General features: G+C 41.2%; 1 protein-coding gene across 4 annotated transcripts in view; it reads left to right on the top strand.

Annotated features, from left to right (window-relative positions):
• The window catches only part of SYNE3 (spectrin repeat containing nuclear envelope family member 3), a 111420-nt gene that overhangs the window by 54942 nt on the left and 29231 nt on the right, over window positions 1-27247 (top strand). For 3 of the 4 annotated variants that reach the window (XR_006101585.1, XM_042446730.1, XM_042446729.1), the window contains exons 5-13: window positions 58-367; window positions 5249-5410; window positions 6798-7142; window positions 9821-9957; window positions 15934-16108; window positions 18997-19179; window positions 19394-19537; window positions 22234-22368; window positions 26940-27101. Coding sequence is in view for 3 of the 4 variants with exons in the window: in XM_042446730.1 (XP_042302664.1) it covers window positions 58-367; window positions 5249-5410; window positions 6798-7142; window positions 9821-9957; window positions 15934-16108; window positions 18997-19179; window positions 19394-19537; window positions 22234-22368; window positions 26940-27101 (1753 nt within the window). In the remaining variant the exon portion in view is untranslated. Of the gene's footprint in view, window positions 1-57; window positions 368-5248; window positions 5411-6797; window positions 7143-9820; window positions 9958-15933; window positions 16109-18996; window positions 19180-19393; window positions 19538-20870; window positions 21004-22233; window positions 22369-26939; window positions 27102-27247 lie in introns of those variants that run through there. The other variant, XM_042446731.1, reaches the window with a different exon arrangement.

The following is a 27247-nucleotide window of genomic DNA, read 5'->3' as shown; positions in this document are numbered from 1 at the left end:
AGATTCTTTTGGGGAGTGACACTTAATATATCTAGCTATCTTTCTTTCCCCTGACAGTCGTATTGAGTGGGTGTGGTTGCACTGGAGTGAATACTTGAAGGCCCAGGATGAATTCTATGCATGGATTCACAACATGAAGGTAACCTTGGAGCCAGACATAGAACTACAGCTTGGTTTAAAAGAGAAGCAATGGCAGCTCAGCCATGCTCAAGTCCTGCTGAACGATGTTGTAAATCAGGCAGCTCTGCTGGAACGGCTACTGGAAGAAGCCATTTCTCTGTATAACCGTATTGGAGATCCAAGTGTAGATGAAGATGTCCAAAAGAAAATGAAGGAAGAATATGAAGAAGTCAAGAATGAAGCACAGGTAAGAAGATATATTAATGAAGACAGGGAAAATGGTGAAAATAGAAATTGCAGGATAAAGGAGGTGAAACGTAGATGTAGATAAGCACAAAAGCTGATCTTTAATGTTGGTTTAGCCAAAAAGGACAAAGGCTCACTGTTGCAGTGGCACTTTCAGTTCCCAGTTATATGTGACCATGAGAATCCTCTGCTTCATAATGCTTTTTCCCATTGCATGGTTATGTTCAGCTGTTTGTAAACTGGACGTGTTATGGTAGTGTGATTTAACCAGTCAAGGCTGACAAGCAGAGGAGCTTCTCTTGGGCCACAAATATGGAGTTGGTTGATCTTCTGGTGTGTCCTAGACCTAAACTTACTTATTTTATTATTTTACCTGTTTAACTGGATGATTTTTGGAACTTAATCTCATAAGGTAAGTACCATCTACATCAGACTTGACCAACCCGGCGCCTTCCAGATGTATTGGACTGCAACACACATCATCCACAGTTGTAGCACAGATTTCACTTTAACTGCCATGATTCCATCCTATGAAATCCTGGGATTTGTAATTTAGAGAGCAGAAGTTAGAGTTTGAGAACCAGTCTGGTGCAACGGTTGGAGTATTGGACTAAGACTCTGGCAGACCAGAATTCAATTCCCTATAATCATCCATGGAAACCCACTGGGTGGTCTTGGGCAAGTTGTAGTTTCTTAGCCTCAGGGGAAAGCAAGGGGAAAACTCATCTAAATGAAGCTTATCAGGAAAACCCCATGATAGATGCACTTTAAGGTTACCATAAGATCAAAGAAGAAAATGCAAAGTCAGGCTTACTGCTCAACTTAAAGAAAACAAAAATAATGACTGAGAAGATCTACACCGATACATTTGCCTGCATCCCTTTAAAATGCTGAAGATATGGGGTGAGTAGGGTGAGGCTCAGTGGGAGGAGAAAGGAGAGGCCCCAGGGTGGTTGTTGTTGGTGTTTTAAATCAATTTTTTTTAAAAAAAGAACTTTCATTAAAAACATCACATTTTACTAGCTGTTCACTTTAAGCACATGAAACTCTGTATATGTAAATACATTTAGACTGTGCATATGATTTTGTAATTTAAAAATACAATTTTAATTGGGTTAGTTGTTTATGTCACAATTGTTACCATTAGATTCAGTGATATAAGGGAATTATGATTTATGAGTAATGTTAGTATGAAAAACACTCCTAAAGATGCTGTATATGATGGTAGTGGAGGTAGTCAATGGAGGAGGTGACACCATGAGTTACTGCACTGGATGACACCAACCCTACTGACGCCACTGATTTAAGGAGCTCATAGGCATAAATTTACAGGACCCAGGAGGAGCAGTAGAAGATAGGGGGTCTTGGAAATGTCTCATCCACAGGGTTGCCATGAGTTGGGATGACACATATTGGGAAGGTTACATTTTGGACTACAATTCCCAGCACTCCCAAACCAATAAGGTCATTGGCCATGCTGGCTGGTGGGTTCTGGGCAGGGTTGCCAGAAATCTAGATGTCTTCTGTGTAGGAAAAGGAATTTCAATAGTTTTCACTTGTTACCTGCTTGCATTCTAAGCAACACCTACTGAAATTCCCTCAGGCATTAAAGGTGTAGGAGCCCTCTCCATTTTTAAATCTGACAATCCAATTTGGGAAAGTACTATCCAAAAAGTAACTTCCCTGAGTTCTGCCACTGTACTGCAAGTTGAGTCTCCCTTACCCAGAATTCCAAAATTCTGTACATAGGTGGCTAAGGTAGTGACACCTTTGCTTTCTGATGGTACACAAACTTTGTTTCATGCACAGAATTATTTAAAATATTGTGTGTCAAATTACAGGCTATGTGTATAAGGTATATAGGAAACGTAAATGATTGTCATATTTAGACTTGGGTCCCATCTCCAAGGTATCTCATTATGTACATACAAATATTTCAAAATCCAGGGGGGAAATCAGGGAGCTTCAATCTGTACTCCCTCTTCATGACCATCAGTTTCTGTCTCTTAAACTGGGCACCCCAGTTCTTGCTTAGCCAGGATGTCACTACTGCAGGGCAAAAACATATGTAGCCTGTCTCGCCCTAGCTTCTTTCAATTTTTTCAGAGCAGTCTTACCAAAACATTTTTATTACAGATTTGCTTTCAATTTGTTTTCCATTCCCTGTCTTGAGCCAGACCCAGCCTAAAAGGATTATTGGCAATCAGTTCTTCAAATAATGTAAATTACCACCAGGGACATCCTGTCTTTCTGGCTTTAGCAGGAAGAACTTTGGTAGTTTAATACTCAGTCAGTTTTGATTAGTGGGAAAGCATGACTGCTGTTTGCTTTTATTATCTCACAGATGATTCTTAGTTCATATAGCCTTGACTGAGGCCAACAGAATGATCAACAAGGCAGAAAATGTGAATGGATAAAAGCTGTGCCTGATCATGCAATGTAGAGGAACTTGGGTCTATGGTAGGAGTGAGCAAAGTACAGCCCTCAACACTCCTTTTGCAGTACCCACACCCTCCAAAATTTTCTTTTGATATTATAACTTTTAAAAATTAATCATATTTAAATATTACAATTGGTCGTTTTCTGAATCAACACATTTTAAAAAAATATTGTGAGTCTTCTCATGCACACATACACCTAAGTTATAGAAGATCAGGGGAATAGATGGCTACACAGATGGATAACACAGTTTAAATGTTACTCTTGGTTCATCCATTTGTCTTAGTTGTGGGCATCAATAATTAACAAGTTTGACACACCTGCAAGTCAAAATAGATGTAACATCAAGCTAAGGTTATCAGGTGAAACAAGGAACAGTGCTCCTATATGGGTGTGTAGAAAAGGGAAATCCAGCCAATGTTGCTTATGTGACAACACCTTTTGAAATTCCTTCTTCTGTGCAACTATTAAAGAGACAGGTGTCCTGTTCCTATGTCACTGGACAATTGTACATCAAACACATCTAAGTAAATTCATATGCCTATAATTTTTTGTTAAAGTTTAGCAGAAACATTGAGGGAGACCCTGGATAGGCCTGGGATTGTGACAGCTGGGATGTTGATTTAACAATTTGTTCCTTGTCACAATTGCAGTGAAAATTGCTTCCTCCTACCTCCAGTCTCTATGTTGCCAATGGGTACTGAAGCTTATGGTATCTTGGATGCAAGAAGAGATTTTGCCAGGACCATAGCAGACTGACAAATTGGATCCCCTTTCATTCACACTGCAATTAATCCCAATTAATCCCATGCAATTAATGTGTGGAATTCACTATTATAAGGTATGGTGGTAGCCATTCACTCAGATGCTCTTATATGCAGAACAGTCAGCTTTAGATGTTAGACAGGATTTAGAAAATTAATTTTTTGGTCTACCCAGAAATTGCCATCTTGCAAGCTTATAGGCCACATTGGTTTAGGGATTCTGGAAGTCATAGTCCACCCCCACTCCTTTCTAAACTCAGGTTACATCTGTCTAGAGAGCCAGTGTGGTGTAGTGATTTGAGTGTTGGGATGTGACTCTGGAGATCAGGGTTTGAATCCCTATTCAGCTGTGGAACCCTGTTGGGTGACCTTGAGTGAGTCACACTCTCTCAGCCTCAGAGGATGGCAGTAACAAATCCTGTCTGAAGAAACGCACCAAGAAAACTCCATGATAGGGCCACCTTAGAGTCACCATAAGTCAGAAATGACTTGAAGGCACACAGCAACAACAATAGCCACAACAGCAGAGGCCACTAATACTACAGATTGATTCAACCTTATTCAGAAAAAGGCTTTTCTTTCTTTCTTTCTTTCTTTTACATACCCCCTTTCTCCTGGAGTGGGACCTCAATGTTCTGAGGCAGTAAACCACTATAAAGAAAAATGAGGGAAAGCTACTGCTTCTATCCTCTGCTTGTTGGCTTTCCATAGCCATTTTTGTTTGGTTTGGGGTTTGTTTGTTTGTTTGTTTTTGGTTATTTTGTTTTTGCTTTTGCAGTAGTGGGAAACAGGATGCTGGACAGATCCAGTATAGATTTTCTGGTGCTCTTCTTAGCAAATGATTTAACCAGTGATAGGGTTAACTGGCTCCGGAATTATGGAAAACTTCTCCGCAACACTGTGTGTAGAAAATTGTCTGTACACTTTTCTTTATATTTTCATAAAGGGGAGAAGGAAGGCTAGAAACCTGGAAAGCTTACACAGGCCCCCTGGTGGAAGCATAAACCTGTGGAGGCTTAGTAACTTTTGCAAAGCTGCAGAATGTTTAAGTACATGTTGTTTCTTATAATATAAAGTGTTGGTTTCCTTGGTATAAAATTAAAATTTTGGCATCAATATTTTGCATTTTTTTCCTTTTTCTTTTCTATCTTTAAAAAAGATCAAAAGCTTTGACCTTGTAAGCCCTTGAAATCTTGTATTTGTTTAATGAAACACTAAATAATTATAGTATAGTCGGCCCTTCTTATACATGGATTTTTTATACATGGATTCAAGCATATATGGTTTGAAAATGTTAAAAAAAAGTATAAATTTCAAATATCAAACCTTGATCTTCCATTTTTTATAAGGGACACCATTTTGTTATGTCATTATATTTAATGGGACTTGAGCATACACGGATTTTGTTATCCACGGGGAATCTTGGAACCAAACCCCAGCGTATAACAAGGGTCCACTGTACAACCATGACTGGAATGCATTGTTTTGTCCTCCTACTGAAGGTTAATTGTTTCGAATTCCTGAAAAGAGCCAAATAACGTGGGAAGCAGTAGGAAGATGTAGGAGAACAGGTTCTTTGTGCTCTGGATTTATTTATTTTTTAATGGCAAGTGTGAGCCAAATGATAACTCCCTCTCTCTCTCTTTCTCTCCCTGTTCCCGGTGTCTCTTTTGTCACAGAGAAGAGTGGGACTACTGGAAAAGATAACAAAAGAACACGAGCGATATAAGACCAACATCGACCAGTTTCATATATGGTTGACCCAGGTGACAGAAAGATTGAATAGCTGCCTTGACCAAGAAGCAAAACTGCCAGCCGAAAACAGAATTAAGGCCTTGCAGGTACTTGATTGTTTTTGTTGCTGCAACTGACAGCAGGAAGCTTTGTTGGAAAAGCTTTGTTTATGTGAGGGCTTTGGGTCCCTCGTCTGCTTCTTCCTGAGCTGGATTGGACCCCTTGAGACCATCAAAATGAACTGAGTTACCACCACCTACTCATTTGACCACCCCTCTTTTCCTAATAATTCAGTAGGAAGTTACTTTGGAGTTCCACTTGCACTTTCCGTCCCAGTCTCTGTAGGGGCAACACACCAACCAAGCAAAGCCATGTGAAAGGAGTGTGTGAGAGAAGAATTAGTGTACTTTAAAGGAAAAGGCTTTATTCTAAGAAATCTGCAGTAGCAAAAGGATATCTCTTATGTGAAGGCACCTTCCTTCAGGCAAACACAGTAGCTGCAAGACTAGATCATTTCAGCCAATATCGCCAAAATAACCATATGCCCTGATGCAAGCTGAATAGCTGCTAACTAATCATGATGCAGATGGGATTTGTAGTCCTTGTTCATGGGGAGTCTGGACCCTTTTGTTCAGTCTCAACTAACTTCCTTGAGGTGGGATGGGGGGGCCCTCCCCCCAAGCTTTCCTTTTGTTCTACTTTGTTCTCTCAGGCTTTTTATAACCTTTGCTGAGAAGGATCCTAACAATTTGTACTTTTGGACAACTGACCATCCCCATTGATCAATTGTAGTAGTTTGAGTGGTTTGAGTATAATTCTGGAGGCCAGGATTTGATTCCCACCTTGGCCATGAAACCCACTGGGTGACTTTGTAAAAGCCATGCTCTATCAGCCTCAGAAGATGGCAATGGCAAACCCTTTCTGAAGAAACTTGCCAAGAAAACCCAATGATAAGGTTGCCTTGGGTTGCCATAAGTCAGAAACAACTTGAAGTCACAACAACAGCTCTGTGACGTTGACTCTCACACATGGAACTTAACCTCATTTCATCATTAACACTTTATTACCTGGAAAGAAGACTATTCCCTCAGCTATGTTGACCAGATAATGGGAGGACTCATTATCACAGCTTGTCTTTCATATTCTACCCAAGGGCACATCTGTGTATGTTCTGAAAGAGCCAATGGATTTTCTGTAACTACATGAAACTATGTTCATGTAAATACATGGAGGCTGTGTGTCTGATATTGTAATATAAAGATACAATTTTAAATTTGCTAGTTGTTTATGTCACAACTGTTGCCATTACATTCAATGAGATATGACAAATATGATTTATAAGTAACAGTATGGAAAAAATTACTAAGAATTCTGTATGGTGTGACATGAGAATAGTACAGTTGGGGGGGGGGAGGTGACACCACGAGTTACAGCACTGGGAGATGTCAATGCTAGTGACACCACTGATTCATGCTAAATCCCTTCCCCTTGCAGGGCATTGCCAAAGATGTGAAGAGCGGAGAAAAGAAACTGAGGTATCTTGAAGCTCAGTCTGTCGATGTGATGCAAAACACCTCCCCACTGGGAGCAGAGAAGATGAAGGCTGAACTGGAGGATCTGAAAAAAGCTCTCGAAAAGCTGAAAGTGGTGAGCTCTGAGGAAGAGGAGAGGCTACTACAAAGCCTTAAGTCAGAAAATGCCTATCACACACAAGCCAGGCTGCTGGAAGCTGATGTCCAGGAGTTCCGTAAAAGCCTACATAAGTTAGGAAACACCTTTGAGCTAGACAACCGGGCAAGAAGTGATGATGACTTAATTGCTCTCTGGAGAAAATACATGGTAAGTGTTTCTGTGTCAATAGCAGATGGGGAGCAAAGAAAGATTGTTAGATATGGACAATCAGTAAAGATGTGCAAAAGGTTAGGTATTGAGTCTGGGCCTCCCGTGCCCCACTGAAAACAAAGAGGAAGCTTTGGGAGCAAACTGCAAGGCTTTCTGCTTTTACTCTTTAGGAGATGGGTGTATGCTGCCTCATGAATCAGTGTCACTGAGTCACTCAGTTTGCTACTCCAAGCTACAGAGAGAGGTTCTTTAACATAAACCATTTTATAAAAAAACAAAATAACCTTAAGATATGCACCATCAGGGTACCATTAGTGCACCCACCAGGTTTCAGGTTTATGCCTTGGTTTCAGTATTTTAGAGTAAAGATAGAGAGAAACATTCAGAATTTTTATAGAATTCAGAGACATATCCATTTTAATCTGGAACATCAGTATGCAAAGGGATCTTGTAGCACCTTATTTGTACTTCTGTGGGCCAGAATGGACAGGCAGGAAAAAGTGTCTTAATCCTGCTTTTTCCAAAAGCAGGTCAAATCCTGCTGCCCACACAGCCCCCTCCCAAGGCAGGCCCAATATGCATGGCTCAACCACATGGTGCAGTGTCAGGCTGTGCCACTGGGTAATTTCTTTTTGTTCCTCCCCACCATGCATGCACACTGTCACATGAAAACACCACCTGCGACCTCCAAGTACCTTAAACATCAACCCAGATGTCATTCCATTGCGCGGCCATTCCTTTGATTGGGCATACAGTTGCATGTGTGATGCTCCACCAGTACAGGGTATCAATGTGCAAATGATACATTAGCAAAGCACAATCATGGAGGCCTCCATACATAGCCCCTTCATTCCCTTACACCTACTGCCCCCCCCCCCCCCCCCATTGGACTGTCTGGTTTGTGTATGTTGTAATTACATCCATTGGAGTTGTCGCACTTTCATTTCTTTGCTTTGCCACAGCTTCTCTCACGTCTTTTTGCTCCAGTTTTTAGCCCTGGAGCACAGCTTTAGTGCAGGTTCTGCTTTGAAAGCGACTGGAAACTGCTTTATTTTGTGCATCTGTTTCATCTCTGTGAGAAAGATGTTGTCACTTAAGCTTTCATAGACTTGGTCTGCTTCCTGAGATGCATGGAGTGAATTGCTATCCAGAAAGGACATTTTTAATCAGACAGTGTGAATAGCCATGGAAATGCAAAACTTGTGGGTATGTGTGGTGGTGAGGCAACAAGTTCATTTTTATTGATGGTCACTGACAGACAAAAACAGGAAGGAAGCTGTTGCCTAAGACCAGGATGGGTGGATGACCATATGAATGGTGGAGGAAATTTTGTGGTGTGTAGTATGTAGTCTGGGAACCAGAGAGGACATGTGATAAATGGCACCAGTTCAATCTGGGCATCTGAGGAAATAAACAAATTCTATAAAATTAACTTATGCTACAACTTCTTTGTCTCAGTCTCAAAGGTGCTACAAGATCCCTTTGTATACAGTTTTTTAATATTTTCAGTTGTCCCTCCGTATCCACAGATTGCTCATTCATGGATTCAGCCATCCGTGGCTTGAAAATATTTTTAAAAAATATAAATTCCAGAAAGCAAATGTTGATTTTTCCATTTTACTAACCATTATATTTAATGGTACTTGAGCATCTACAGATTTTGGTATCCACAGGGGGTCCTAGAACCAAACCCCAGTGGGTACCAAGGCCTAACATACACAAATGGGGGCCATAATGTTATGGAGTAAAGTTCTCCAGTTCAGGATGCCAGCAAATCTTACCCTTTCCCATGCTATTCCATCTCCTTCACGTAAACACACACATGTATTCTGTAGCCACTGAAAATGCTCACTTCTCAATGAGCTCATCTTATGTTTTACCACTCCCCTTTTTTGCCTTTTAAGGGGCTGGTGAAGACCAGAAAAGGAGGATTGATTGTTGTGGCACATACACTATAAAATTGCTTTTTAAGAGGGCATCTACACTGTAGAAATAATGCTATGTCAATTAAAGCTGTGTCAGACTACATTGTTTCTATGGTTTAGATGCACCCCAAGAGAGCTTGATCAATATATTTCTCAGCCTGCTTTTAAATAGATTCTTACAATTATATTACCTAATGTGTGTGTGTGTGGGGGGGGGGGGGGTTTAAAAAAATTCTACTTTGCTGTTACTCTTATATTTTTCATTGCTGCTTTTCCTGCTCTTTGTTAGCTTGTATTGCTGGTTTTTTTTTAATGTTTGTTGCTTTTTGTACTTTTATTTGTAAGCCTTGAGTTTGATTTTTATCATAGAAACATGGAGTATAAATTCCCAGAAAAGCAAAAGAAGACCAAACATTAAAACCCAGTAGCACTATCCCAGAATTTCACATGCACCAAGGAAGTGGAATAGCACATAATAATTCTATGCAAATACACGTACATTTGATAAAAGTTCATATCCTGTTCTGCTCATATAATTTGAATTGACAAGTCCAGTTGTAAAATAGTTTACAACAAGTAAACTGCATTTCTCTAAATGCAGCATGAAATCCAGCAGAAAAAAATATGTAGGCAGACAGATATAAAGACAGATGTATATAGGTATGTCGATATGCACATACCCCAGGATAATTGATTAAATAAGTATATACATATATATATATATTTAATGATAATATTTTTGTGTTTAAGGCAACAAGGGCAACCCTTACAGCAGAGGAATCAAAGGTTGAAAGACTGAAGACTCAACTTAAGGAGTTGTTCAGGTTTTCACAAGACATGCAGCCACTTTCTGACAGTGTGATTCGTGCAATACGTGAATATCAAAGGTATTTCTCTGGTAGGGAGGGGCAGCAGTTTAAAATAAACTGTGCCAGGGGGTTAGATGGCTCTGGTAATACTGAAACAGTGCACAGAACAGACTGACCAAGACTGATCTGCCAGGCAGGAAAATAACAAGTCAATGAAGTGGACTTAAATGTTTTGAGATAATTAACATCTTACAGCTGTAAAGAGTTCTTAAAGCAAGGACGAGGAACATTTGATCCTTCAAATTTTTTGAATTGCAGCACCCATAATTTCTTACTGCCTTCCATGCTTAGGCTTCTGCAAGATGAAGGGCAAAGATTCCCTACCCTGCCTTAAGTGGTGTAACAGGAGAGCTAGAATTTGACTATTCTCTGAATATTGATTAATTATATTTCTATCATTATTTTATTCCATGAAGCTGAAGACAGTATAGCATGGTTCTCTTTCTCCCCTCCGAAATGTTCACTTGTTCAAATGATCACACAGAGTCACATACACAATGCTAATGGCCAAAAGATACTGGCTGATTCTGGTGCTGTGAGTATTAGGATCTCTATTTCCCTAGTCCTAGACCACTATTCTGATTGGTGGGAAACCTGATCTGTCTCAAGGAATGAATTCAGGTCTAATCTGCACTGCAGAAATAATGCTGTTTGACACCACTTTAACTACCATGGCTCAATGCTATGGGAGTGTGAGATTTGTATTTTATTGTGGCATCAGAGCTGTCTGAAATAGAAGGCTAAATAGCACACAAAATTAAAAATCCCCAGATTCCATATCATTGAGCCATGGTGATTAAAGCGGTGTCATTAATTCTGCAGTGCAGCTTTAGATCTCAGTTTCAGGGACATTGACAGGGGTTGCATTCCAGATATGGGCAAGGCCAATGGTAAAAGGATGGGAACCATAGAGCCAGGTGGTTCCCATGTCAACAAGGTAATGAATCAGTCTCAGATTTTGGATTGAACTTTAAAAGAGTTATCTGCGGTGTTGAATCTGGGTAATAGGGTTCAGCCCCTTGGATTGTGTGTTGTATGCCTTTAAGTTGGTTTCCAACTTATGGCAACCCTAAGGCAACCCTATCCTGGGGTTTTCTTGGCAAGATTTATTCAGAGGATGTTTGTCACTGCCTTTGACTGAGAGAGTGTGTGACATACCCAAGGCCACCCAATGGGCTTCATGGCTGAGGTGGGATTCTCACCCAGGTCTTAAGAGTCACAGTCCAGCACTCCAACCACCAGGCCATGCTTAAAGTTCAGACTGCAGTCCATTGCTGAATCACTGACCCGTTAAGATGAAAGCATGTCAAACTGGTACTGGGTTCGACCAAAAAATACCAGCATATTTTAGCTTGAAGATATTAATGCCAGTAATTTAAGATTTGAGAGGCAGGGATTTCAGCCTTTTAGAAGGGAAACACCCTGTAGAAAAAAAGGGAAAGATCCAAATGATGATGTCCTGGAGAACTGGCATGGTTTTTTAGGAAATCTCGGGGGGCCACAGTGGGACTCCTGGAGCACCACATTTGCTCCAGGTCCTAATGTTTCCCCAGTTCTCATTTGGTTGCAGCATGCTGCCCTTGAACCATTGTATTGTGCTGCCTCCTCCCTCATGCCAGTTGCATGGCTGCTTCCTTTAAAACCAGGCTCTTGGGCAGAGCTGCCCTTTTCTACTTGTCTTATTTTAAACATTCTGTTACTTGTTGCCAGCTCTTATTTTCATTCTTGGAGCCAAGTCTTATGCATGTAATCATGAATTACAACTTGCCTTTACGCTGTCTGTTTCTGAGTTTGTTTTGCTGCTTTCATTCCCTTCATAGTTTTCTGGTTAGGTCTATTCTCCCTCCTCCTAATGAACAACCTCCTGTTTCCTCCTTAAATTCAGTTGGGATAGACAGCAAATGCAGCCTACCAGTTTTTCCCCTCCACACACACACACACACACACACACACACACCCTTTTGTGAGGTTTGGCAAAGGGTTTCCACTTCCAGGCTAACTGGAATCAGGAAGTGACAAGCATAAAGCCGAAACTTCTTTCAGATTTGAGGAAAGGATTGTCAAGTGTTTACTGCATCTGAAAAAATGGTTTTCTTGCGTCAAGCGCAGAACCCGACAGCAAGCTGAAAGAGGTTTGTGTCTCTCAGATGGATCATTATAGGAGATCCAGCTGTTCAGATGTTAGGAAGCAAGTCTGGGATTCTTTCCAATGCAGAGTAGCAAGTAATAGAAATTTTGAACATGTGCAGAAATGAATATGACAAATTGTTGCCAGATTGTCCCTCCAGAAGCCTAGTTTCTTTGTGGGGAAGGGTGGTAACTGTAGATCTTGGAAGCAGCAAAAGGAAGAGCAAAAGTAGGAATCTCAGGGCCTGCATTTCTCCCTAATTTAAGCACAAACTGCCCTGATTTTATAAGTGGTGAAATGAGAATCCTGCTGTTTTTTGTTGAGTGAGATTATATTTGCTCTAGCATCTTTCCTCTCTATCAAGATATTACTAGATGTCTTACTCCACCCCCAACATTTCACAGATGAAAACCAGGACACAGGTAACCAAGTAACATCAGACTGTGGTCACGTTGGCAGAAATTATTCATGAGGACGAACACACAATTTAGGAGAGAGTGTTTGTTTTTGCCAGAACCTACTGGGAAGAGTAAGATTCTGCCCCCCTCTCCTCTCCCACCTCCTGAATATATTGAGTGCAAACTAGTTTTACATTTTGAACCCAATTTGCAGTAACTGAAGTAAGCAGAGGATGAAAAAGGAAATTAAACCTGAGATAATTTAAAAGGAGCTGAAAAAATGAAGGGGTTTGGAATATGTGAAAGCGATATCAAAATAGAAATGAATAGAATAAATGAATGAATGAATAGGTAATATTGTTGTGGTTAGCAAACAAGCAAACAAAAGTCCAGAAGTGATTTCTTAAAAGGTCCTTTCATTTTGGCAGCTACTGCAAGCCTGATTCTGTCTGGATGGGATTGAGAACAGGAACTGTGCAGCAGTGAGAGAAGCAGATTAGAGCAGCCAGCAAGTGAGAGACAAATTAAGCAGACAGCAGCCTTCTTTTTGATTTCTATTAAAAGTGTGCGTTGCCCCAACCCAGAGCAAGTCTGGTGTATGGGAGAGGAGGTTTAAAGCGGGGTTGGCAACATGTATCCTCTGGATTCTCTGCAGCCTCCAAGGCAGTCTTGCAATCTCTGGACCACCCAGTGACTCTACACACACACACACACACACACACACACACACTTGTGAGAAAAAAAATGGACTTCCAGATGCTTCTAGTTTTATTTATTTTGTTTTCTAATTTTTGCAAATTGCCATTTGGTGTGTATTATATAGGGATGGTAATTCCCTTATTTTATTGTCATGTGGAAAAATTTTCCACACTGAATAAGATCACATTTTTATGGTTTTTAACACTTAGGATTTCTTTGTAAGAGAGAGAGAGAGGGGGGGGGAGGGGAAGCAGTTGGGGGGGGGGGGGGGGAGAACAATTTGATGTTGTATAAAAAAAATTTGAGTTTGACCTTGAAGCAGAAAAGATTGTATTTTGCATGAAATACAGTTATGTCTTTCTGTAAAAGAAAGTAAGGCCACCACCCCACAGGCACAATATAGTTATTCAAACTAATTCTTGCAACAAAAAATGTCCCGTAATGCAAATATCTTACCACAGTTTACCATTTTCCTGACCAAGTATCTCATTGTGTTAAGTATGATAACATTTGTGAGTATTCTTATATTCATAGTGCTGGAAGCAAAAATATGTTCTCCAGACCTACCACAGGTTCACTCTGCCTAAAACCTGCCCATTTGGCTTTACTGAAAAATTATTCCCATCTACTCCTCAGACACTGGGGTTAAAGAAAGAAAGGTACTCCATTACTGCCAATGTGTCTCTCCCCTCTCACCATTTTCTAACCATAAGGATATTAGAAGTGATTATAAAAAAATATATGAAGGGAATTACTTTTTTATCTCCCCCCGCACGACACACATCTGAAACTGGGATGCTGACATTCTTTCCCCTATACAATTGTTAAAGAGACAGGAGTCCTGTCCCTTATTTTACCTGGCATCCCTACATCGACCACATGTAAGCAAATTAATATACACATTTTTAGTGTGTATATTCAATGTACTGAACAGGTTTGTGACTGTGGTATGTAGGAAGTTGATTGAACTGTTTCCACACCTAGAGTTTACGAAGATCTTAAGCTCCACAGTAAGTGTTTAATGCAACATGTCATGTTGTTTGACCTTGAAAAAAATGATCTTTTTCAGATGTCTGTGGGAATAAACAGGGTCTTTTCCCCCCTTCCCTTCTTGCCAAAAAAAATTCAGTGTCTGAAACAGGGTGTTTGCAGACTAAAAGCATCATCTAGGAACATCCCAAAACAGCAGAAAGGGTGTTGGCTAAGAGTATTTTTAGAGGATTATAGCAATAGCATTTACATTTCTAAACTGCTTAATCGTGAACTCGGCACTCTCTGAGAAATTTACAATCTGTAAGCCAATTGCCCCCAACAAGTTGTTTATTCATTTTACTAAGCTATGAAAAGATGGAAAGCTGAGTCAACCTTGGACCTCTGGGATTGAACTCACAACATTGTGGCTGCAGTACAGCATTTAACCATTGTTCCACCAGGGCTCTATAATTATGTTCCTACTAGGAATTCTTGGAACGGTGGGAAGTCTTGCTTCTCTGTTTCACTTGAAGGACAAATGGCCTGCCTGTTCCTTTTACTCATTTATTCTTTTAACATGAAGACACTTACTGTAGTCTTTGACTTATAGGGATGGGGAAACTTTTGGTGGAAGCAAACAGTCATGTGGCATGGTAATGCCTTCCCATTCCATGCCATTTAACTGTGATAAGCTTTTGCTTGATTGTACGCTAGTGCCCACTCCCTGTGCCTGGTGATTTTATAGCTGATGCTTATAGTTTATGACAGGGATTTCCAATCTGGGGTGCCTGCATCCCCAGGGATGTGAGATGGAATTTCAGGAGGTGCAACAAAAATACCTGTGTGAATCTGGATTCAGTCCTCTGTTGACAGTCAAGACAAGCAGACCTGCGGATCACAGGCAGCAAGAAGGTTCTACATTTAGAGAAAATCATGAGTGAGAAGCAAAAGCTAAGGCCTGTTACAGACTGCCAAAATAAAGCTGCTTCGGGTCTCTTTGGAGATATGCTGTTTAAATGATGCATGCATCCTAAGAATCCGGAAGCTGCACCAAAGCTGCACTCCAGTGCTTAGAAATGGAGTGTGGCTTTGGCGCAACCTCCAGACTCTTAGGACCCATGCATCATTTAAACAGCATACCTCCAAAGAGACCCGAAGCAGCTTTATTTTGGCAGTCTGTAACAGGCCAAAGAGTCATTGATTGAATTTTATGTTCACATTGGGGTTGATTTTACTATTTACAATTTTTCCTGAATAAATCATAAGCTAATTGCACAATTTAGATTTGCATTTTGTGCACTGAGTTAAAAGTTTATTTTTTTAAGTTCAACATGCTCACCTGCAGTGTTATATATGGTTCAATTTATGGTTTGAAAATTAGAAATTAGACTTTTTCATCTTCAAATGTGATATTACTTTTACAAGATGTGCAAACATTAATCAAACTAGCAGTGTGGGTCATAGAAAAGGTTGGGAACCACTGGCTTATGAGATTGTTGGGAATCTCAGTCATAAGAGCAGCTTTTGGTAATTCTCTTCAGCAGGTGCAGTGGAAAGGAATGTGAATCTTGATATATATTTTGTAAAGGTTTAGTGGATCCTTTGACTGACAGAGACAGCAGCTGCATCAAAGCAAAAAGATGGAATACATGTGAGTCAGAGACTAAGTGTCATTGTGTTAAGAGAGTGAAAGAAACAGGCAGGACATTTGTCCTTCAAGTGAAATAGAGAATCAAGACTCCCCACTGTTCCAAGAATTCAAATATTGTTGCTGTTTTTCTCTGTTTGTTTTTGCAGCCTGAAGGGGAAGACATATAAAATGAGTGCTGAGACAGAAACAGAACTGAGACAACGCTTCCAAAACCCCTTGAGGGAATTCCACCTGTGGAAACCATCAGTGCAGAGATTGCTGGATACCACGGCAAATATTTCAGACCCTACATTGACAGATACATTCTTGCATCAGATTGAGGTGACAAATGATGCTCTAGAAATATTTTGAAACCTAAAATTTAAACATATGCAAGGGTATACCCTAACCCAGCTCCAATTTAGAGGTACAGTGCTCCCTCGGGTTACGAAATTAATTCGTTCTGCCGCCGCTTTCGTAACCCGAAAAGCATTCGCAAGCCGAAATGCCATAGGCGCTAATGGGGAAAAGCCGCGATTTCGTGCGAAAAAGCGCCGAAAAGCACCAAAAAATTTTTCGTAACCCGAAATAACCTTCGTAACCCGGAACAGTTTTTTTCAATGGGTTTTTTTCGTAACCCGGAAATTTCGTAACCCGCGCATTTCGTATCCCGAGGTACCACTGTATTCTCTAGGATGTTAGAAATTAAAAAGCAAGAATTTTAGAGGTTACTCTTAAATTATAAGTTAGAAAGAGAAAGAACTAAATTGAGATATATTCACAAATTAGCAAAGTTGTGGAAAAAATGATGGTTTCTTGGCACTCTATATATATATATATTAGTAAAGGAACCTTCACAACCACACATGTAACAAGAGAAATCTGATCAGAAAATATTTTGACTCAAAGGCAATTACTTTTTAAAGCCAATTTATTGCTTTCACAGATATACAGAATATTTGAAAATATTTTTTAAATGGTTGGAAAACACATTTCTTATGTGTTAGGTAACCCTGGTAAAGATAATTCTGCACTGATCAGAAGCTTCACAGTTTGAGACTCATTGTGTTCAAAAACCACACATGGAAATCACACAGCATTTTCTGTGTAGAAAATACTTTTGCACAGAAAATGCTCCTGCCTGTGCAGAAAATGTTTTCTGCACAAAAAAGCACATGCACATTTTGTGAAGAATAAGTCCCAAACTGTAAATAGCCTACCAAAACCTGGAGTTTTCAAAGACTGTCTTGCAGTGGGAAGAAAATTGCTAAAATTACTTGATGCTTCCTTTGAGAACAAAATGAAGAATTGCATTCCTAATGATTAAAATGGATTATACCAGGGGTAGGCAACCTTTTTGAGCCGGGGGCTGGGTTGCTGTCCCTCAGACAACTGGGGGGGGGAGCAAAAAATAAATAATTAAATAATTAAATAACATAGGACATTTTAAAATGTAGGACACATTTTTAAAATGGAGGACATGCGGGGGAAAATGATGCTTTTTAAAAAAAGTTAATATAAATGCATGTTTGTTAGGCATGATCAAAATGGAGGACATTTGGGCCTCAGAAGCTGGTTGATATCAATCACCATCATCATCATCACTATCATTGTTAAAGCAGACCTTTTAGCATTTAAAGCACCGAAAATACACAGAAATGCACTTTGGAAAGTCACACTCTCTCACCTTCAGAAAGAGTGAGTGCATGTCTCAGAAACTGACTGATATCGTCATCATCATCATCACCACTATCATTGTTAAAACAAAGCAGACCTGTAGAAATGGAATGGAAATCCTCCTCCTCCTCCTGCTACTCTTCTTCCTCCTCCTCCTCCTCCTCCTTCCTTCCTTCTTTCCTCCCTCCTCCTCCTTCCTCCTCCTCTTCCTCGTTCGAAGGAGGAGGAGGACCTCCGCCCCTTTCCTTCCTTGCTCAGAGGGGAACAGGCAGGGCGAAGGAGCCTCGCTGAAGCAGGGCTCCTTGGCCCTGCCTGTCCGCCGCCTGAGGGCCGCTTGCGCGAGAGGCCAAAGGCCCCGCGCCCTCACGCAAGGCCTTTGACCTCTCATGTGATGGCATGGGGCCTTTGACCTCTCACGTGAGAGGCCAAAGGCCCCGCGCGAGAGACCCGGTCCTGCCGCCGATTGCCGCCAGCGCGGAGCCTTTGGCAATCGGCGGCAGGACCGGGCTCGGGCCGGTCCCAAGGCCTCACTGGGCCGGATGTGGCCCGCAGGCCGGGGGTTGCCGACCCCTGGATTATACCATGCCTTGAGATAAGATAACTTTCAATGTTATTTTCAGATAGTTTTTTCACACTAACATGTTTGCACTAGAACTTTTTGGGGCCTATCCCATCACATCTTCAAGCTGTGAAGGTTTCTGGTATGTTCTGTAGGATGCATCTGAACAGTATATCCACTCTAGAATACCTCCAATATTTCATAGTAGCCACATATGCCAGAGAAGGTAAATGGTGGTAAGGAGACTGTCTCCTAAACCAGCTTATCTACCTGTATGACCTTTTCACTGCAGTTAAAGTGGTGTCAAACTGGATTATTTCTGCAGTGCAGATGCAGTCTAGGTGATTTAAAGCACTGAACAACAGCCTAGGACCACTTTTAACTGAAGGAGCACCAGTGTTCATGTATACCTATCCAAACTCTGAGATTAGCATCTGGTTGTTTTTTCTGTGGCCCATCATTATCAAGGAGTCATCTGGAAAGCAGTATTGACAGGACCTTTATGGTGAAAGTACTACGGTGGGCGAGTTCTCCATCAAATTTCCTCTTGCTATTTTTAAAGATGTTGGAAAAGGGTTTTCTTTTTTGCATGCTGATTCTATACATTGCTGTGGATACATTTTATAGCAATAGCAAGTACATTTCTATACCACTTATCAGTGCACTTAAGCACTCCCTAAGCATTTTACAGTGTGTAAGCTAATTGCCACCAACAAACTAGGTACTCGTTTTAATGACCTTGGAAGGATACCAGGCTGAGTCAACCCTGGTGCACCTGGTTGGTATCAAGTTCACAACTTTGTGACTGTGAGTGAGTGGCTGCAGTACCAGCATTTAACCACTGCACCACCACAGCTCCTCTGTTTTATTATGGATTTTGAGATACAAATAACTGTTAACAGTGATTACTTAAATTTATGAGCCAAGAAGGGCAGAAAGAAATAGTTAAGCAGCATTTAAAAAACAAAAACAAGTGTCTGTGTTTGCCCCATAGCAATTTCTAGCTGAGTGCTCCCACTTTAAGGAACAACTCCTGATGTTACAGTGGAAAAAAGATTTCCTGAGCTGCATTTTTGAGAAAGACAAAGAAAAATCACTTTTGGCAGAAGCAACTGATGCTACAAAGGAAGCAGAACAACTATACAAAGATCTCCTTCAGAGGAAAAGCAGATTGCAGGTGAGTGGCTTTAAAAACAGCCCTCAAATTGACAGATTATTTCTAGATTTTGAGAATCTTTAAGTCATTTGGGTCTTTAATAACAACAAAGAGTTCTGGGTATTGAGTTTGGCAGAGTAAGGCAGTTATATAGATGGGACTAGCATGGAATGCAGCGTCTCTTTGCAGTGTCTACCTTTTACATGCAGTGTCTTTCTTTTTCTCTCTTTGACAGGCTTTACTGTCTCAGCATAAAGACTTTGATGCAGATTTTGGATTGTTGCAAAAGAGGTTGGCTGCTGTCAGAACCAAGGTAGATGCAGAGAAGGAACCTTTGCCTGATCTAGCAGCTAAAGAAGCTCGATTACAAAGGCTACAGGTAAACAGCAGCCATTCACAAATAGAAGAAGGCCATTTCATGCTGTGTCTACAGTAGGCATGCAAACAAAAGACTTACAAATTTTCACATTGTCCAAGAGGAAGAGTTTTTATAATTCAGGAATTTAAATTTTTGCAAACAAAGGCGCGTTCCGGATGGGCCCTATGGGGTGCCACCATTACACGCGAGGGGCATACAGATGGGCACCGCCATTTTGACGTCGCGGACGCGCAGCATCCGGACGTCGCGCACTGGAAGTGGTGCCACAAGTGCGTGCCTTGTGCCTTGCAGCACTTCTTCCAGGGCGCCATTTTGGCGCTTCTTTGTTGCTGCGCCCAGGAACCGCGCGGTTTGGCTGCTGCGGTTCCCGGACGCAGCAACTGGCAGCGGCGCGAGACCGCCCGTTTTGGACGGTCTGTAATGTGCCAAAGTTTTTATGCAAACAAATTTTTCAGGATACAAATCCTAGAGTGTGGGAAAAAATATTTTAAAATGCACAAAGCTCTTATAATCTCAACAAGCAAGGTGAAATCATTTGAACTTCCTTGTTCTGGAATACAATAATAAAATAAGCAAAGATTTACATCCCTAGTTTACACAAGAAGTGCTGGGGTGCTGGGCAGGTTCTCACAGGGAGCTCCTGCCTGAAAAGAAGTGGTAGTGGCCTGTTTTCAGAGCCACCACCACCACTTCTTAATGGGCAGGAGTTTGGAATGATCACCACCACCTCCTAGATTGCTAGCTGTGACTTCTCCAAGAGGTGTTCATGCATGTGATCTCCCTCCTTCCCTGATTGCTGGCAGTGACATCTTCAAGAAGTGTTTAGCCATGCAAGCTTGGAGCAGGAAAACTCTACCCCGTTCTTGTTGATCACATGGGCACCACGTTATGACTGCAGCAGAAGCAGTGATGCACTGGGCAAGAACTCACAAAGAGCTGCTTGGCTGGTGAAGAAGTATTGCTGGTAACTCTGGAGGGGATATATCCCCTTCCTTGCAAAGTGGTTCTTGGCATGTAAATAATTGGATCAGCCGAACCAGATCCAGCTATCCATATGGCCAAAAGAACTGGAAGCATTACAGGGTTTCCTGGAAACCCCAGGGTTTTCTCCAACTTTACTTACTTCAGAGCCAAATCATGCTAAGGGCTTAAAACCACACATTCTCCCCCAGAAGTAGCTGTATATTGTGGACACTGGCAGTACCAACTTCAAGATGAATGCCCTGTTTTTCTCCTGTGTAGACAAGCTGTAAAGGAGCCCTGGCAGTGTGAAAATGGGAGCAGAGCTTGGAAAACTTACTTGTTCTTTGTTGTTGTTGTTTTTGATCTCCAGAATCTTCCAGCCAATGTAACTACTGGCCAGGAGATTTTCAAAGCCCAAATCCAAAAAAACTATTTTTCCCCCCAAGCTCTGTGTTGGAGTATTTGACGGGAGTCAGGCCAGTATCATGGATCCACCATATCGCACATGTTCTGCCCTCACAGCTCAATGGGGTGGGCAACTGCAAATAGAGCAGGGACCATTTTTTCTTCCCTGGGCAACTGCAGAGTGCTTAGGCATGCTCAAAGTGATGCAGTGTTGCTAAAAGGTAAAGATTTCCCCTTTGACATGATTGTCTAGTCGTGTCTGACTGTAGGGGGTGATGCTCATGTCCATTACTAAGTGGAAGAGTCAGTTTTGCCAAAGTCTACTCCATAGTCATGTGGCCAGCATGCCTGCACAGAACACTTATTACCTTCCCACCGAAGTGGTATCTGTTTATCTACTTGCACTTTTACATGCTTTCAAACTACTAGGTTGGCAGAAGCTGGGAATAGTGATGGGAGTTCACTCCATCATGTAGTGCTTGGGTATCAAAGCTGCCAGTCTGTCAGTCTTGCAGTTGTCAGAGTCAGCATCTTAACTGCTAAGCCACATCCCTTCCAGCTGCCATTTTGTCTTTTCCCCCCTTTTTGCCAGTTTTGGGCATATTTAGGGGTCCACAGGATGTTAGGGGAGTAAACTGCTGCCTTATTTGGTAATTTACTGAGGTTTGGGGTGTTTGAGGTGGGCAAAAAATCTCCCCAAAGTCACACCAGAATTTTAAAAAATGGAATGGGAGCTCTGGAAACTTTGAGGAGCTGGTGTGTGTGTGTGTGTGTGTGTGTGTGTGTGTGTGTGAGAGAGAGAGAGAGAGAGAGCGCCATGGCCTGCATTCAGAGGTCCCAAGGGCTGTGTGTGTGCTGTGCCCACCCCAGCTGTACAGCAGTGTCATATAACTTCTTTGAATGCTTTGGATGCAATGAGCTTTCACAGTGTTTCTTTGATGGCTTAGCATATATTGGTTGCTTAGGCATCATCTTGCTGTGTATCTTTTAGGATATGTTAGGAGTTTCTTGGTAGCTGCTGCCATGCTGTGGAATTCCTATGCAAACTGGGTTAATGTAAAAGCAGCCATTGAAGGGAGGGGGAGGATGCTCTTCTTTGTTATACAGATTAGTTTTAATTGCATTCTAATTTTTATTTTTTGTTTCAATGATATATATCTAACCTAGTTTTTCCATTGTTTAGCCAGCTTTGAATGCCATTCTTTGTTAGAAAGAGAGAATAAAAAACTGTTTTATAATATTAGAGTATTTATTAATACTATTTAATAATATGAGAGTATCTGTATAGTTTATAATGAATATAAAAGGAAAATAAATATCTTCTGCAGACCATCCATGGAGATTTAGCAGAGTGCGCTGTCCAAATGGAAGAACTGGAGAAATATGTTCAGCCAGATCCAGCACAGAAGCATAAAATGAAGCTCCTTTCTTCTGAGCATCAATTCCTGAAGCGGTCTCTGGAGGTAAATCAGACTTTGATTAAGATGTTCAAACAGGCATAGGGTGTTTGTGTATTTAGGCATGTATATATTTAGGGCCTGAGTACCCTAAAGGCACCAGCTAAGCAGGGTTGGCCCTAATTAGTACTTGGATGAGAATCCACCAACAAATACCTGGTGCTGTAGGCTATAGAGGGAGGAACTGACAAAACGCCTGAGTATTCCTTGCTTAAGAAAACCATATGAAATTCATGAGGTTGCCATAAGTTGACAGACAAGTTGAAAGAACATATACATACTTATGTACGTATTTAAGCAGTGTTCACAGTGGCTTTGTCTGTCTTTCACTAGAAGGCAAGGCATTTAAACATTTCTGATATTATCATGGGATTTTATGGTGAGAAGCTGAGAAAATGTGACTTGCCTAATGGATTTCCATAGTCGAGTAGGGATTTCAGACCTGGTATCCAAGAGTCCTAAGAAAAGAAGACCATAATAGCAGGGCATGGGAGACACAAGTCAGGTTCAGAATCTTGCTGATGCAGTTCAAATGAAGATTATTCCATCCTTCAGCTGTTATTTGCATTGTGAGGAAATCTCTTCATTGTTTCAATTTTTTTAAAAAGTGGAAACCATGCGAGAGGGAAGGAATTAACCACTCCCAATTTGTTGCAGTCATGTGCACCCCCAACCCTACTGTGGATATTTTAAAAATAGTCACGTGAAATGCAAAAAACACCATTAACGTAAAATAATGTTTGGAAATTTAAAAGCTGTAGGAGATATAAATGTTGGTGGCCTAGTACTGCCCAGAAAGCTGAGCCAGAAAATAAAATTCAGGATCAGCTAAGATAATAATGGGGCTCTGCTGGTGCCAAATTATTGATAATTCCAACTGGTGCAGTTGCTCCAGGCCTGTCACAGGTTAGGGGCTCATTGCTGAAGAAAAAGGATGCAGTTTGTTTCCTTTTTTTTTTTCTCCAGTCGCTTCCTGACGCTCCTTATGTTTTCATTTTCATCAGTGCTTCTGTTTTCCTCAATACCTCTGTTTTCATTAATGCATGTTACTTGAGTACTGTAGTAAAAATGCATGGGGTCAGGATGATCACCTCAACAAAGTTTCAGGTCTTTACACGTGAAGATGTTTGTGCTGCTATCTGTTGTGCTATTTCATTTCGATGCCACCATTCCCATAATAATAGTGCATACCTGTGCACAAAGTGGATCCTGTTTGGGGAACTGTTCTGGGGTCCCAACTATCTTAACCAGCTCTTCCAGAGCCCTTGGACCTTTGGAATTGCCCAAGGATAGCAGACACTGGTACTGAGCATAACAAGTTGGTGCACCACAGAAGGCAGCAGAATCCAAAGCCAAGTGGTTTTGGTTCTAGTGCCAACTGCTCCTGACACCCTCCTTGAAATTAGAGGTGGAAACTGTGTGCCCCTCAGGTGGCTCATAGACACCCTCCTCAATATGTTTGTTTGTTTATTTGGCTGTATATCCCACTTTTCTCCTGGGGTAGTATCCAAAATTTATAACCACTGCTTCCTTAACCAGTAATTCTGCTTCAGAGCTGCAGGGAAGAACCTACCTGGTTCTAGTAGAAAACCTGGGGATTGTTCAAAAAAACAAACTAGAAGTGGTTTCTCAAGCTAGAAGTGAACTTCTAGTTCCTTCCAAGCTTGTGTGGGAGAGGTTGTGCACTCCAGTCCTGTGAGTGTTTGTTGTTGTGTGCCTTCAAGTTGCTTTCAACTTATGGTGACCCTAAGTCTGGAATTTTCTAGGACAGAAATTATGTGGCTCACCTAAGGTCACCTAGTGGGTTTCCATGGCCAAGCAGGGAATCATGTGGTGGGGGCTGGCAATATTTGTTCAGAGAGGGTTTGCCATTGCCTTCCTCAGAGAGTTAAGGAGTGTTACTTCTCCAAGGCAGAGCAGGGGTTCAGACCCTGGCCTTTTAGAGTCCTAGTCAAGCACTCAAACCACTATGCTATGCAGGTTTGTTGTGTACCTTCAAGTCATTTCTGATCTTATCATTGGATTTTCATGGTGAAATTTGTTCATAGGAGGTTTGCCATTGCATTTCCCTGAGGCTCAGAGAGTGTGATTTGCCCAAGAATACCCAGCAGGTCTCCAGAGTCCTAGTCCAATACTCAAACCACTATGCCATGCTGACTCTCTACCATGCTGGCTCTAGGTCTCAAGAATTGCTTCCAGAAGTTGACCCCCCCCCCCCCACACACACACACATACACACACTATGGCTGAGTTCTTTTGGCTCAGTTTTGCTTTCCTTGAGTTGTCTTCCTGGTTCTGTAGGGCCTTGAGCCTACTTCTTCAACATACAACTTGCTACTGTCTCCAATCCAGAGGGTGTCAGTCAGGATGTGAGCTTCTGTCTGGAATCTATAGTATGGGCTTGTTTCCATATTGTGTCTTTTGTGCTGTTCCACATACCTTGATTCCCTCTGTTTGTTGTTTGGACATCATTTGCAGTGAACGAGTACATCAAGCACAATAAAGTCCTTTTTGGCGTGTATCTACACTACACAGTTACAGCAGTTTACCACTTTCACTGTCATGACTCTCTCTGTTATGAAATCCTGAGATTTGTAGTGTACTAAAGCACCCTTCTAGAGAGCCCTAGTGGTGTGCTATTTCCAGGGAGAGCACTAGAGTACCTCTCCAAACTACAAATCTCAGGATTCTATAAGATGCACACCCATGATAGTTAAAGTGCTGTATCGTAATAGTGTAGATACACTCTTAATAGTGGTTGTTTAGTTTTAGTAAGGGAGCTCTGTTTACAGGAATAAAATGCAGATGAGGAATGGAATTATTCTTTAGTTCTGAGAAATCAAAAGTGATCCTAACAGCACAAAATATATGACTATTTATTACTACAGACACCCCCCCCACACACACACACACACACAATTTTCTGGGCTGCATTCTCCAGAAGAGAGAATGTCACACTTGCATTGTGTAATTTCTTTCAGAGAGCACCACCATGTGGCCAGATTTAGACATGCAAGGTTTGGGGAGATTTAGTGTTAGGGTCAGACACAACACACACACATATCCCTTTTCCAGAATTCCAAAATCTGAATTGCCAAAATCTAAAACTGTCCACATGGTGACTAAGATAGTAACACCTGCTTTCTGATTGTCCAGTGTGCACAAACTTTGTTTCATACACAAACTTATTAAAAATATTGTGTATACAATTACCTTCAGGCTATGTGTATATGGTGTATACAAAATATAACATAATTTCATGTTTTAGACTTGGGTCCCCTGTCCAAGATAACTCTTGTATCTGCATTATTATGTATGTATCTGCATTATTCATCAGTAAATTATGTATCAGCAAATACTGCTGAGGATACTGTGGGCAGCCAAGAAGAAGACAAATAAATGGGTTATAGAACAGATCAAGCCCAAACTCCCTGGAACCAAAGGCCCAAACAGACAGGCCAAAATAAAACTGTGCCAAAGCTGCACTCTAATCCTTAGGATTGGAGCGTGGATTTGGCATGGCTTCCAGCCTCTTGGGACACATGCATCATTTAAACAGCATACCTGCAAAGTGACCTGAAGCAGCTTTATTTTGGCCTGTCTGTTCAGGCCCCAAGATGACCAAATTGAGGCTGTAATACTTTGGCCACATTATGAGAAGTTAAGTCCTGAGAAGATCTGAGCCTGCAGGACCTGAGCAGAGAGGTTAAGGACAGGGAGTATTGGAGATGTCTAATCTGGGGGGGGGGGGGGGGATCAGTCAAAGTCAACTTTACATCAGTTAACATCAACAACAAAATATTCCAAAATCCCAAAGAAATCCGATTCTAAGCATTTTGGAGAAGGGAGACTCAACCTGTACCAAACTCTTTAAGAAGATCCTATTTTACTGTTAATGGCTGATTCAGATGTTAGTTTGGGCTCCTTTTCAGAATCGCTTTTTTCACTTATGTAGAAAATGGACTGAGGCAATCAGGGTATTAATGAATTGAGAACTGCAATATGATTCTCTGCATATCTATTCCTACTCAAGCCTTATTATATTCAATAGAACTTTCTCTCAGGCAAGTGTTTGTAGGCTTCCAGGCTTAGCCTTGGCAAAGGTTGAGGATACATCTGGCACATATGGGAGCATAAAGGCTGAGGAAGTATCTGTGAGATCTGTACAATTATTTAAAGCATGTTCAGCTAGAAACAGATCAGTAAAGACACTCGCTTATGTGTGGGTTAAGGTCTGAAAAGACTTGACACTAAAGGGAAAAATGTAGTGGGGAGAATAAAACAGGAAATTTTGGGCAGTGGTTCTTCAGCTGTACACAGTAGTTCTAAGGCATTTTTGGATATATGTATGAATGCAGGAGGTGACCATGAACAATACATCCTTGTGTAAACTGTTCTTTAAAGTGAGAAAGTGGACATCGGTTTTCTGCTATAAAGTTTGCTGTTTGTCCCTAACATTAAAATAGCAATTTGCTTGTGGTATTTTATTTATATATGTAGGAACCTTTCAGTCCCTAAAAGGACTTCCCTATTGTTTACTGTCTGTGGCTCACATCTTTTCCTGGTCTTATTTTCAGAACATCACAGCACAGAGCAAGCAGCATGTACAAGACCACTGGACCTTCAATGACAGATTGTCAGATCTCCAGCAGTGGCTGACAGTAACCAAACAAAAGCTGGAATCCTGGTGGGGTAGTAGAGAAGGGTGGAAAACCAACAGCCGAGATTTGGATTTGGAGGTGAGGAACATTTCTTTACTTAGGATGTCGCTGATAAGCTATACAATGAGTAGATGCTTGGAAGTGCAGCTTGGAAGAGATTTAAGTTTTACAATGTCTTTTTGAATTCTGTTCCTATCTTCCAGCATGTTAGCTATCTCTCCCAG

Source organism: Sceloporus undulatus, chromosome 1, assembly GCF_019175285.1.
Source record: "Sceloporus undulatus isolate JIND9_A2432 ecotype Alabama chromosome 1, SceUnd_v1.1, whole genome shotgun sequence".
NCBI lineage: Eukaryota > Metazoa > Chordata > Lepidosauria > Squamata > Phrynosomatidae > Sceloporus > Sceloporus undulatus.
Note: the sequence above shows the minus strand (reverse complement) of the source record. Positions and strands in the feature narration are given on the sequence as shown.